General features: G+C 36.3%; 1 protein-coding gene across 14 annotated transcripts in view; it reads right to left on the bottom strand.

Moving 5' to 3' along the window:
- The window catches only part of ptprk (protein tyrosine phosphatase receptor type K), a 229609-nt gene that overhangs the window by 35604 nt on the left and 179898 nt on the right, over window positions 1-14107 (bottom strand). For 7 of the 14 annotated variants that reach the window (XM_056233705.1, XM_056234489.1, XM_056238174.1 and 4 more), the window contains 4 exons: window positions 13775-13910; window positions 8562-8591; window positions 6960-7120; window positions 1884-1919 (listed from right to left, as the gene is read on the bottom strand). In XM_056233705.1, coding sequence (XP_056089680.1) covers window positions 1884-1919; window positions 6960-7120; window positions 8562-8591; window positions 13775-13910 — 363 coding nt within the window. The remainder of the gene's footprint in view (window positions 1-1883; window positions 1920-6959; window positions 7121-8561; window positions 8592-13774; window positions 13911-14107) is intronic. The other 7 variants (XM_056236675.1, XM_056239736.1, XM_056240321.1 and 4 more) reach the window with 3 other exon arrangements.

Raw genomic sequence — 14107 nt, 5'->3', positions numbered from 1 at the left:
CACCCTACCCCTTCGTCCTACCCCTCGATCTCAACAAGAATTGGGACACCCTACCCCTTCGCCCTACCCCTCGATCTCAACAAGAATTGGGACACCCTACCCCTTAGCCCTACCCCTCGATCTCAACAATAATCGGGATACCCTACCCCTTCGTCCTACCCCTCGATCTTAACAAGAATTGGGACACCCTACCCCTTAGCCCTACCCCTCGATCTCAACAAGATTCGGGACACCCTACCCCTTCGTCCTACCCCTCGATCTCAACAATAATCGGGACATCCGTGAAGTGAACGCGCAAAACGGAGGGGTATGGCCAAGGGGTGAATTGGGATTGAGCCTAAGAGTGTTTTTTTGAACTAGCACTTCAATACATCTTAGTATGTAAATTCATAATTACTTCTCGTCTTTGAAATATGCTTAAACTACTGCTGAATGTACTTAAAATTGTCCTTTCCATATGCTTTAGTATGTTAGACACATCAAAATAAGTGAACTTCTATAAAACACGACACAAGATTATTAAAAAACTATTATTTAAAATGTTCTTTAAAGTGAAACTATTTATTTGACATTTTATTAATGCTATATTATCCACAACTACAGTTTCTTTATTTTTTCAATTCAATACAGTTAAGTGCTCTTCTTTTTCACAAGCGATTACCAGGAAAAAGTCAACAGTGTTTGATTTCCAAATATCTCTTGAATCTCAATGGCTTCATGCTCTCACTGGACGCTCACCCCAAACATATATGGCATGTGTAGCTTTATTTATTCTATCATCATAGCTATGCATGATCACATGGGGAGTTGCATCATATTTCTTGCATTTAATATTGGTTTTCCTTGCTGTCTGTGACCAGATCATATTACAGGTTTACTTTAGTTTGGTGAAACTTTGAAACTAAACTAAATCTGGCAAAACAAACCCTCTGCCTCAATTGGAATTGGAGTTAAAAATCAACTGGCATTGGCTTTCATCAAATATATATGTTCAAACACTTATTTTAGGGGTAGGATTTGGGTTCATCTGTAGTAATTAGAACTAGCTTTATATAAAAACAATCACAATCTATGGCAAGCCCTCATTCAGCAAACGTGTGTGTGTGTGTGTGTGTGCACATTGCCATCCTTTAGGTGACTGATGGGTGAAAAGAGACATTTGTGAGATTGTGGGACGGTCCTCAAGCCGTTCCCACAGGCTCCCTGCGCTGCGGATGCCGGATGTTGTTGAACACTGGTGATGTGACTGGTTAGTAGTAGAGTCCATTGACTGAACTGGGCACATGGGTTTAGTGTGTGACACAGCGCTGCCTGGGAAATGATTGAGAAACCCTGTTCTACGTAACACAACAGGATCATGGTGAGGGGCTACAGTACATGAGTGATGCATGCTGGGTAATGAAGGTCTTTATGTGCAGCAGGAGTACTCAGCTCAGTTCAAGGCAAACACAACCTAAATCAAGCTTTTTTTTTCTAATTGGAAATATGGACAAATTAAAGACAACATGAAATTACATTTCACTTCAATAGCACGATGTTCAGAGGAAACTAATGTAGGACAGGGTTTGACTTTACTCACTGTGATTTGATTGGCCAATTATGTTGTTGGTTAATATTAATGTCCCCACCCAAACCTCTTTAGTTACGCTGGCAGAAAGGTCATTTCAGAAGTTAACACATCTTGACAAAATATAATGTTTTTCCCCCTTAACTGAAGTGTGCACTAACTTAACTGTGCACAATAAGACCCACAAGCGCCATGTTCAAGGCGAGTGAACGGGGTGGACTTGATTTCATGTTGTCTTTGGGCCATAAGACCGGTTGAACTGAATACTCCAGTGATCCAGTCACAGACATGTGCACACGATACATTCAGTCCTCACCTAATACAGCTGTCGGCACGAGAGGATCATTAGGCACTGCAGAGAAACATGCAGAGGTATCGTAAATCACACAAAATCAAAACTCAGAGGCTGAGGATGTTCAGAAACTGACGTCACACGCCTCACTGCTTGAGCTTTTACTCACGATTCAACAGAAGTGCATGTTAAACGTGGGTGCATTGTGCAAGGTCCCGCACTATCCAGTCATTACTAATAACTGAACCGGGACGCTTTCAAAACTTGTGTGAAACGCAGCAGTGGGTGCAGTAGAGGCATTACAAGCTCTAGCGCTGGGCCAGAGAGATACAAGCTTGTTTCCGCCACAGAATTAAACATTGTCATAGATAATCCAGACTTTTTATCTCACTATTGCGAGTTTAGATCTTGCAATTCTGACTTTATTTCTCAGAATTGTGTGTTATAAAGTCAGAATTGAGAGATATAAACTCACAATTCTGACTTTTTTTCTCGCAATTGCGACTTTATATCACATAATTCTGACTTTATATCACAATTCTGACTTAATATCACAATTCTGACTTTATATCACAATTCTGACTTTATATCACAATTCTGACTATATCAAATAATTCTGACTTTATATCACAATTCTGACTTTATATCACATAATTCTGACTTTATATCACAATTCTGACTTAATATCACAATTCTGACTTTATATCACAATTCTGACTTTATAACTCGCAATTCTGACTTTATATCACACAAGTCTGACTTTATATCACACAATTCTGACTTTATATCACAATTCTGACTTTATATCACAATTCTGACTTTATAACACAATTCTGACTTTATATCACAATTCTGACTTTATATCACAATTCTGACTATATCAAATAATTCTGACTTTATATCACAATTCTGACTTTATATCACAATTCTGACTTTATAACTCGCAATTCTGACTTTATATCACACAAGTCTGACTTTATATCACACAATTCTGACTTTATATCACACAATTCTGACTTTATATCACACAAGTCTGACTTTATATCACACAATTCTGACTTTATATCACACAATTCTGACTTTATATCACAATTCTGACTATATCAAATAATTCTGACTTTATATCACAATTCTGACTTTATATCACACAATTCTGACTTTATAACTCGCAATTCTGACTTTATATCACATAATTCTGACTTTATATCACAATTCTGACTTTATATCACAATTCTGGCTTTATACCACATAATTCTGACTTTATATCACAATTCTGACTTTATTTCACATAATTCTGACTTTATATCACAATTCTGACTTTATATCACAATTATGACTTTATAACTCGCAATTCTGACTTTATATCTCGCAATTCTGACTTTATATCTCACAATTCTGACTTTATATCACACAATTCTGACTTTATATCACAATTCTGACTTTAAATCACACAATTCTGAGTTTATATCACACAATTCTGACTTTAAATCACACAATTCTGACTTTATATCACAATTCTGACTTTATATCACACAATTCTGACTTTATATCTCACAATTCTGACTTTATATCACAATTCTGACTTTATATCACACAATTCTGACTTTAAATCACAATTCTGACTTTATATCACACAATTCTGACTTTATATCACACAATTCTGACTTTATATCACAATTCTGACTTTATATCACAATTCTGACTTTATAACACAATTCTGACTTTATATCACAATTCTGACTTTATATCACAATTCTGACTATATCAAATAATTCTGACTTTATATCACAATTCTGACTTTATATCACAATTCTGACTTTATATCACACAATTCTGACTTTAAATCACAATTCTGACTTTATATCACACAATTCTGACTTTATATCTCACAATTCTGACTTTATATCACAATTCTGACTTTATATCACACAATTCTGACTTTAAATCACAATTCTGACTTTATATCACACAATTCTGACTTTATATCACACAATTCTGACTTTATATCACAATTCTGACTTTATATCACAATTCTGACTTTATAACACAATTCTGACTTTATATCACAAATCTGATTTTATATTACAATTCTGACTATATCAAATAATTCTGACTTTATATCACAATTCTGACTTTATATCACAATTCTGACTTTATATCACACAATTCTGACTTTAAATCACAATTCTGACTTTATATCACACAAGTCTGACTTTATATCACACAATTCTGACTTTATATCACAATTCTGACTTTATATCACAATTCTGACTTTATAACACAATTCTGACTTTATATCACAATTCTGACTTTATATCACAATTCTGACTATATCAAATAATTCTGACTTTATATCACAATTCTGACTTTATATCACAATTCTGACTTTATATCACAATTCTGACTTTATAACTCGCAATTCTGACTTTATATCACACAAGTCTGACTTTATATCACACAATTCTGACTTTATATCACACAATTCTGACTTTATATCACACAATTCTGACTTTAAATCACAATTCTGACTTTATATCACACAATTCTGACTTTATATCTCACAATTCTGACTTTATATCACAATTCTGACTTTATATCACACAATTCTGACTTTAAATCACAATTCTGACTTTATATCACACAATTCTGACTTTATATCACACAATTCTGACTTTATATCACAATTCTGACTTTATATCACAATTCTGACTTTATAACACAATTCTGACTTTATATCACAATTCTGACTTTATATCACAATTCTGACTATATCAAATAATTCTGACTTTATATCACAATTCTGACTTTATATCACAATTCTGACTTTATATCACACAATTCTGACTTTAAATCACAATTCTGACTTTATATCACACAAGTCTGACTTTATATCACACAATTCTGACTTTATATCACAATTCTGACTTTATATCACAATTCTGACTTTATAACACAATTCTGACTTTATATCACAATTCTGACTTTATATCACAATTCTGACTATATCAAATAATTCTGACTTTATATCACAATTCTGACTTTATATCACAATTCTGACTTTATATCACAATTCTGACTTTATAACTCGCAATTCTGACTTTATATCACACAAGTCTGACTTTATATCACACAATTCTGACTTTATATCACACAATTCTGACTTTATATCACACAATTCTGACTTTATATCACACAAGTCTGACTTTATATCACACAATTCTGACTTTATATCACACAATTCTGACTTTATATCACAATTCTGACTATATCAAATAATTCTGACTTTATATCACAATTCTGACTTTATATCACACAATTCTGACTTTATAACTCGCAATTCTGACTTTATATCACATAATTCTGACTTTATATCACAATTCTGACTTTATATCACAATTCTGGCTTTATACCACATAATTCTGACTTTATATCACAATTCTGACTTTATTTCACATAATTCTGACTTTATATCACAATTCTGACTTTATATCACAATTATGACTTTATAACTCGCAATTCTGACTTTATATCTCGCAATTCTGACTTTATATCTCACAATTCTGACTTTATATCACACAATTCTGACTTTATATCACAATTCTGACTTTAAATCACACAATTCTGAGTTTATATCACACAATTCTGACTTTAAATCACACAATTCTGACTTTATATCACAATTCTGACTTTATATCACACAATTCTGACTTTATATCTCACAATTCTGACTTTATATCACAATTCTGACTTTATATCACACAATTCTGACTTTAAATCACAATTCTGACTTTATATCACACAATTCTGACTTTATATCACACAATTCTGACTTTATCTCACACAATTCTGACTTTATCTCACAATTCTGACTTTAAATCACACAATTCTGACTTTATATCACAATTCTGACTTTATATCACACAATTCTGAGTTTATATCGCACAATTCTGACTTTATATCACAATTCTGACTTTATAATTATATCACACAATTCTGACTTTATATCACACAATTCTGACTTTATATCTCACAATTCTGACTTTATATCACAATTCTGACTTTATATCACACAATTCTGACTTTATATCTCACAATTCTGACTTTATATCTCACAATTCTGACTTTATATCTCACAATTCTGACTTTATATCACACAATTCTGACTTTAAATCACAATTCTGACTTTATATCACACAATTCTGACTTTATATCTCACAATTCTGACTTTATATCTCACAATTCTGACTTTATATCACACAATTCTGACTTTAAATCACAATTCTGACTTTATATCACACAATTCTGACTTTATATCACACAATTCTGACTTTATATCACACAATTCTGACTTTATCTCACACAATTCTGACTTTATCTCACAATTCTGACTTTAAATCACAAAATTCTGACTATCTCACAATTCTGACTTTATATCACCCAATTCTGACTTTATATCGCACAATTCTGACTTTATATCACAATTCTGACTTTATATCACACAATTTTGACTTTATATCACACAATTCTGACTTTATATCACATAATCCTGACTTTATATCACAATTCTGACTTTATATCACACAATTCTGACTTTATATCACAATTCTGACTTTAAATCACACAATTCTGACTTTATATCACATAATCCTGACTTTATATCACAATTCTGACTTTATATCACACAATTCTGACTTTATATCACACAATTCTGACTTTATATCACATAATCCTGACTTTATATCACAATTCTGACTTTATATCACGCAATTCTGACTTTATATCACACAGATGTAAACACAGATAATGCAAACGCAATAGTGAGAAAGAAAGTCAGAACTGTAAGATAAAAAGTCGCAATTACCTTTTTTATTTTTGATTCTGTGGCGGAAACAAGCTTCCATAGAGAGAGGTACACAATCTAGACTACTAAAATGTTCTCATTACACACACTAGCGCCCGATAAACACACATCAACTCTCTTCATGTAGGTGATGTATTGTTTTCTCACATGTAAGTGTAAACTCGTGTTCTGAAGTAATCCAAGCGTGAGCTGACTGTACAGCGAGTCGTTGTGTTGTTGTGTCGGGCTGGAGTACTCACAGCGGTTGCTGAAGTTGTGCGAGTCCATGAAGGTGACGGACACGGGCTCCTCCGCGTGCAGAGTGCTCTGGTCAGCATAACTGCGGTCCATGGAGTTCACCATGTGTGTCATCTCCTGACGCGTGTTCCCGATGGCATCCTTGCGCTTCTTGGCCAGCTTCCTGATAACCCAATGAAAGAGAGAATCAGTGAAGATCTTTTGCTCTCGGAAACCCTTCACCCAGACAAAGCAGTCACATGTAGGAATAAACAGAACACAGGAGAGAGGAAACGGGATGATCCAATGGGAAAGCTTTAGCTTCGTGGTAAAGGACAACTTTGAGGAAAACTTTCAAATCAGTGGATGTGATTCAGAGAAATAAAACCATGTCTGTTCGGATTGTTCAAACTTCCTGACAGTTTTACTGTTACAGAATTGGTTTAGCCATTAATGAGGCATTTTATGTCTAAATGTATTATTTTAATTCTACATTTTATGAAACATGATTATTAGTAAAAAAAAGAGCATTTGGCTAACATGTCAATAATCAGCACTTTTGTCTTTTTTCCCAGTTGATATCTGAACATAAGGGTCACATGACACGCAGAAACGTGATCTTTAACTTGTTACAGTGCAGTAAACCTAAGATTAATGTCAAATAATTTTCAATTTTATCTTCAAGTAGATTTAAAGGCTTCAAATATCTTCCTAGATCAAGAAAATATCACAACAAAATATAATATTTGACATATATTCTAAAATGAATGGAAATCTAAAGAAAAGGTGAACGATATTCATCACAAACATCAGGATGAACAAATCGTGTCACAAACTGAGCTCTGAAAACAGAGTGCCGGTTTGCTTCTCGAACTATTGTTTTCTCGTTTTAAGGATGATTAGACTTGTTTTTTTTTCTCAGTGTAAAACAAGACAAAATACTGATAACATAGCAAATACAGAACAGATCATAAAAATATAGATTTACTGTATGTGAACAGAAGAAACAAAAAGATTCTCTTGTCATGGTTTTACTTTGTCATGTCATGAAATGCAATGTGGAGTTGTGAAAGAAAGATGATTTGTAAGGCAAATGATTATTAGTGTATTTTCAATCTGTTATAAGATTTCGATGCTTTTTTCCGACGGGAATACATACAAGCAGGGATATCTTGATTTTATTTTTGATTGACATTTGTAGAGGTGTAGGTTTAGACTAAAGGCCACCCGGGACGGCCGCATGAAGAAACACCCTCTTCACCAATGAACGAGCGGATGAGAATGTGAGGAGGATGGAGACAGGGTGAGTAACTATCCCACACACACACACACACACACACACATGCACACACCAAAACAACAAAAGCACCAACCGAAAAGACAACGGACAGACACAAGTGCAGCATTCTTTTTTCAAATAACACCGCTTGGATGCGACCGTCGCCGAGCTCGTCCAAGAACTACTACAATGCAAAAGGAACGTGATTGGTCGAAGCGATTTGTGTTTTCGCTTGAAAAAAGGATACTGCATCTTTAAAAGACTAACAGGACTAACCATAGACAGAGAGCAGAGAGCCCTGCATGTGTGTCAGCCTTTTGCTTTTGTCTGCGTCTCTGTTACTTACAGGTAATATGAGTACGAATAGTAGCTCCTCCTGGCGAGCGAATGAGAAACAGCACAAACAGATGAAGAGATATTGGTGAGTGCAATGTGGGAATCAACCTTACCAACATAAGCAACACTTCAGCCTGATCTCTCTGGCATTCATTCAAACATGCATGTCTTGCTTTGTACATTTGCGTGCAACCTGACACCCTATTTATTTGACAATTGACAAAAAAAAAAAAAAACCTAGTCAGAGCATGCCAATACTCTGTGTGTGTGATTTCATCATGCATTTCAGGGGCTCTGACTTGATCAATCACTGCAATAAAACTTGAAGCACAGATCATTAAAAATGTTTTTAAAAAGCCATTTTTAAAGAAAGAAATGGGAATAATCACACAAGCAAAACGGCACAAATAAAAAGAAGCAGCAAATCAAAGCAGTAAAGCTGCTGACTTCCTGCAAAACAAGCAATATGTCAATGACCACCGTTTTAAAGATGCAGTATCTTCAGTTTGAGCGGAAAACACATTGATAATCCATTAAGAGCCATTTATATTTATACCTGTGTATCGAGGATCAATATATGCACATATTCATTCATTTGAACAAGATGTTAAAATACACAATCATCTCTCTCACACACTCAAAAAATGATGATTTGCGAAACGTGTTCAGACGTGTTTAACGGTGCCTAAATACACGTTGGTTGGTGAAACAAACACTGTTCTGTTTGAAATGAAGTCCATTCACCGGAGACGTTCACTCCCACGTTCAGATCACATGACTACACTCGCTTTCTCCCGGTAAGACCAGCTCACACTGGACACTTCTGCTTGTGGAATAAGTTATTAATGGGATCACAGATCCAGTGCTTGTACACACTAGCCAGAAGCGTCTGCTTCTCCACGCCGACAGGGGGCAGTAACGCCCGGGACCACTGCTGAATCTCTCATTACACACGTGATGGAGGGGGTTTGTGCACTTTATGATGAGTGGAGGATGGGGGATGAGGATATTCCTGTCAGGGTCAGGGTGGGAATACACCAGGATCTGAGGCCCATTCAAGAGAAATTACACAAAATAAATAAAATGTATATAAAATATAAACAATTTTTGTATCCATATTTATTAATTGATCCTTTATAAATGTTAAATACAGTTTCTGTATGTTATTTACATATAAAACTCCTATTATATTATGTATGATTAAGCGATATTGTATTTTAATGGAAAATAAAATATTTTTACCGTTTGTTACGTGAGGCAAAAGAAGTTGACAGTATTTCAATACAACTCCTGCTCTTGCATCTGAAGATCATCGAGTGTAACCGTTATATTATGCAACTGCGCATTACTTTACGGAGAGTGTAACCGTTATATTATGAGACTGCGCATTACTTTACGGAGAGTGTAACAGTTATATTATGAGACTGCGCATTACTTTACGGAGAGTGTAACCGTTATATTATGAGACTGCGCATTACTTTACGGAGAGTGTAACAGTTATATTATGAGACTGCGCATTACTTTACGGAGAGTGTAACCGTTATATTATGCAACTGCGCATTACTTTACGGAGAGTGTAACCGTTATATTATGAGACTGCGCATTACTTTACTGAGAGTGTAACCGTTATATTATGAGACTGCGCATTACTTTACTGAGAGTGTAACCGTTATATTATGAGACTGCGCATTACTTTACGGAGAGTGTAACCGTTATATTATGCGACTGCGCATTACTTTACGGAGAGTGTAACCGTTATATTATGAGACTGCGCATTACTTTACGGAGAGTGTAACCGTTATATTATGAGACTGCGCATTACTTTACGGAGAGTGTAACCGTTATATTATGCGACTGCGCATTACTTTACGGAGAGTGTAACCGTTATATTATGAGACTGCGCATTACTTTACGGAGAGTGTAACCGTTATATTATGAGACTGCGCATTACTTTACGGAGAGTGTAACCGTTATATTATGAGACTGCGCATTACTTTACTGAGAGTGTAACCGTTATATTATGAGACTGCGCATTACTTTACTGAGAGTGTAACCGTTATATTATGAGACTGCGCATTACTTTACGGAGAGTGTAACCGTTATATTATGAGACTGCGCATTACTTTACGGAGAGTGTAACCGTTATATTATGCAACTGCGCATTACTTTACGGAGAGTGTAACCGTTATATTATGCTACTGCGCATTACTTTACGGAGAGTGTAACCGTTATATTATGCGACTCCACATTACTTTACGGAGAGTGTAACCGTTATATTATGAGACTGCGCATTACTTTACGGAGAGTGTAACCGTTATATTATGAGACTGCGCATTACTTTACGGAGAGTGTAACCGTTATATTATGAGACTGCGCATTACTTTACGGAGAGTGTAACCGTTATATTATGCGACTGCGCATTACTTTACGGAGAGTGTAACCGTTATATTATGAGACTGCGCATTACTTTACGGAGAGTGTAACCGTTATATTATGAGACTGCGCATTACTTTACGGAGAGTGTAACCGTTATATTATGAGACTGCGCATTACTTTACTGAGAGTGTAACCGTTATATTATGAGACTGCACATTACTTTACGGAGAGTGTAACCGTTATATTATGAGACTGCGCATTACTTTACGGAGAGTGTAACCGTTATATTATGCGACTCCACATTACTTTACGGAGAGTGTAACCATTATATTATGCGACTGCGCATTACTTTACGGAGAGTGTAACCGTTATATTATGAGACTGCGCATTACTTTACGGAGAGTGTAACCGTTATATTATGAGACTGCGCATTACTTTACGGAGAGTGTAACCGTTATATTATGAGACTGCGCATTACTTTACGGAGAGTGTAACCGTTATATTATGCAACTGCGCATTACTTTACGGAGAGTGTAACCGTTATATTATGCTACTGCGCATTACTTTACGGAGAGTGTAACCGTTATATTATGCGACTCCACATTACTTTACGGAGAGTGTAACCGTTATATTATGAGACTGCGCATTACTTTACGGAGAGTGTAACCGTTATATTATGAGACTGCGCATTACTTTACGGAGAGTGTAACCGTTATATTATGAGACTGCGCATTACTTTACGGAGAGTGTAACCGTTATATTATGCGACTGCGCATTACTTTACGGAGAGTGTAACCGTTATATTATGAGACTGCGCATTACTTTACGGAGAGTGTAACCGTTATATTATGAGACTGCGCATTACTTTACGGAGAGTGTAACCGTTATATTATGAGACTGCGCATTACTTTACTGAGAGTGTAACCGTTATATTATGAGACTGCACATTACTTTACGGAGAGTGTAACCATTATATTATGCGACTGCGCATTACTTTACGGAGAGTGTAACCGTTATATTATGAGACTGCGCATTACTTTACGGAGAGTGTAACCGTTATATTATGAGACTGCGCATTACTTTACGGAGAGTGTAACCGTTATATTATGAGACTGCGCATTACTTTACGGAGAGTGTAACCGTTATATTATGAGACTGCGCATTACTTTACGGAGAGTGTAACCGTTATATTATGCGACTGCGCATTACTTTACGGAGAGTGTAACCGTTATATTATGAGACTGCGCATTACTTTACTGAGAGTGTAACCGTTATATTATGAGACTGCGCATTACTTTACGGAGAGCTTATGACCTGCTAGCTTCATTCTGCCCTACCAACAAATGGTGCAACCGAATGAAGTTAGTAGCTAGCTAGTAGTTACTAAGCCTCTAGTGTGGACTTTACATTGCAGTTAAAGAACAAACTTCTGAGGTGTGTTTGCACAGTTGAAACTAGAACTCACTGCATCTCTGCTTCTGCCACACTGAGTGTTATTTTGCTTAAAATAACTTTGATTATTTGACTCGACAGAATTGATCCATTTACACATGTGTGTTCACTAAATGGATTGCATTTTTTTGCATCATTAAAATTTCATGAATATGTATTGCAATAAATTGAATTTTCCTTCCCCTGAAAACAACAACGAACACGATCCTGACTGAAGACGAGCGAGTGTTGTGTGTGTGTGTGCAGTAAGAAAAGACATTCCTTGACTCTGAACACAGAACTCAGCTTTTCAAAAGAGCCCCAATCTACACGCATGAGCAAGGTCTTAATTTCTATGAAGCTTATAGAAGAGTCTTCTCTGCTGCCACTGCACTGTGTGTGTGTGTGTGTGTGTGTGTGTGTGTGTGTGTGTGTGTGTGTGTGACGAATGAAGGAAGTAAGAACTACATCCCAGCGAGGACATGTGCTTTGAGGGAAAAAAAGAAAACGTCACTGTTGAAGCATTTGAAGGATTCTCAATAGAACCTGTGTGTATCTGTGTTGTGTGTTTTATTTGTTTTTTATTCATTATTATTTAGCCATTTAATAATTCCATACAATCATTTATTCAACTTTATAATATTACATATCTATCTATCTATCTATCTATCTATCTATCTATCTATCTATCTATCTATCTATCTATCTATCTATCTATCTATCTATCTATCTATCTATCTATCTATCTATCTATCTATCTATCTATCTATCTATCTGTCAAGGATATTTATACAGACTAATGTTTCCTGCCTGGTCTGTTAGATGAGCATTGGTGTGTGTGTGTGTTAAACAGCCTGCTGTTCAAGTAAACACCACATGATGGAGCCATTAGACAGCAGCAGCCAGAAACGATGACAGGCTGTTTGCTGAGCGATAGAGGATGAGAAAAGTGAAAGAGCCTCGATGGTGTGTTTTCCTGAAGATCTGGGGGTGCACATTAAACACACCCCTTCATATCAACCAGTAGAGTCCAGTACAGGCTCCTAAAACACTGAACCCTGCGCTCATTTACATACAGACAGAGCCAAACACACTCCCTTCTTTCCTTTCCCTCACAAACACCAAACTGGTTCTGGTGTGTCCTCTCAAATGTTCAACTACTAAGACTACTAAGACAACTAAGAGAACTAAGAGACTCTTTCAGGAACATTAAAAACTTCCCAGCGACCCCGAACCTGTGAACGGCAGTGTTTCTGAAAGGCCCTCAGATACAGTAAAGTGTCCTGTGCAAACGGCTGATCATTGAGCTGTGTCCAGCTCTGAGGTCAGGTGTGTGTGCTGCTGATGATGTGATGAGATGGCAGTGGGAGGAGGATGTGGTGTGTTTAAGAGCGCACACAGATAGTCACATGTTACCTCTTCTTCAGCAGGAGGATGGCCACGAGCACCAGCAGGATGAACACCAGGACGGCAGCGCTGATGCCCGCTATCTTCACCACCTGGTCCGTCTGCTTAGCCGGATCTGGGATCACTTCCGGCTCCTCTGTGGCCCCTGAGTGGACAGACGGAAGAGTTTTAATTGAACATCCACCTATATGAGTGTTTGCTTGGGGCAATGGCTTCTAAGAGCTTTTAAGAGCCTTTTTCTTTCTTAGATGCAGCATTAGAACTGCAAAATAATGAAACGTCTGCCATTAATGCGCTGTTTCTACAAGATCCTGTTCCAAACATCACGAAAGTCTTCTGACC

Source organism: Rhinichthys klamathensis, unplaced genomic scaffold (assembly GCF_029890125.1).
Source record: "Rhinichthys klamathensis goyatoka isolate OS25496 unplaced genomic scaffold, OSU_Roscu_1.1 h1tg000001l_1, whole genome shotgun sequence".
Taxonomy (NCBI): Eukaryota; Metazoa; Chordata; class Actinopteri; order Cypriniformes; family Leuciscidae; genus Rhinichthys; species Rhinichthys klamathensis.
The sequence above is the reverse complement of the archived record's forward strand: the minus strand, read 5'-3'. Positions and strand labels throughout refer to the sequence as shown.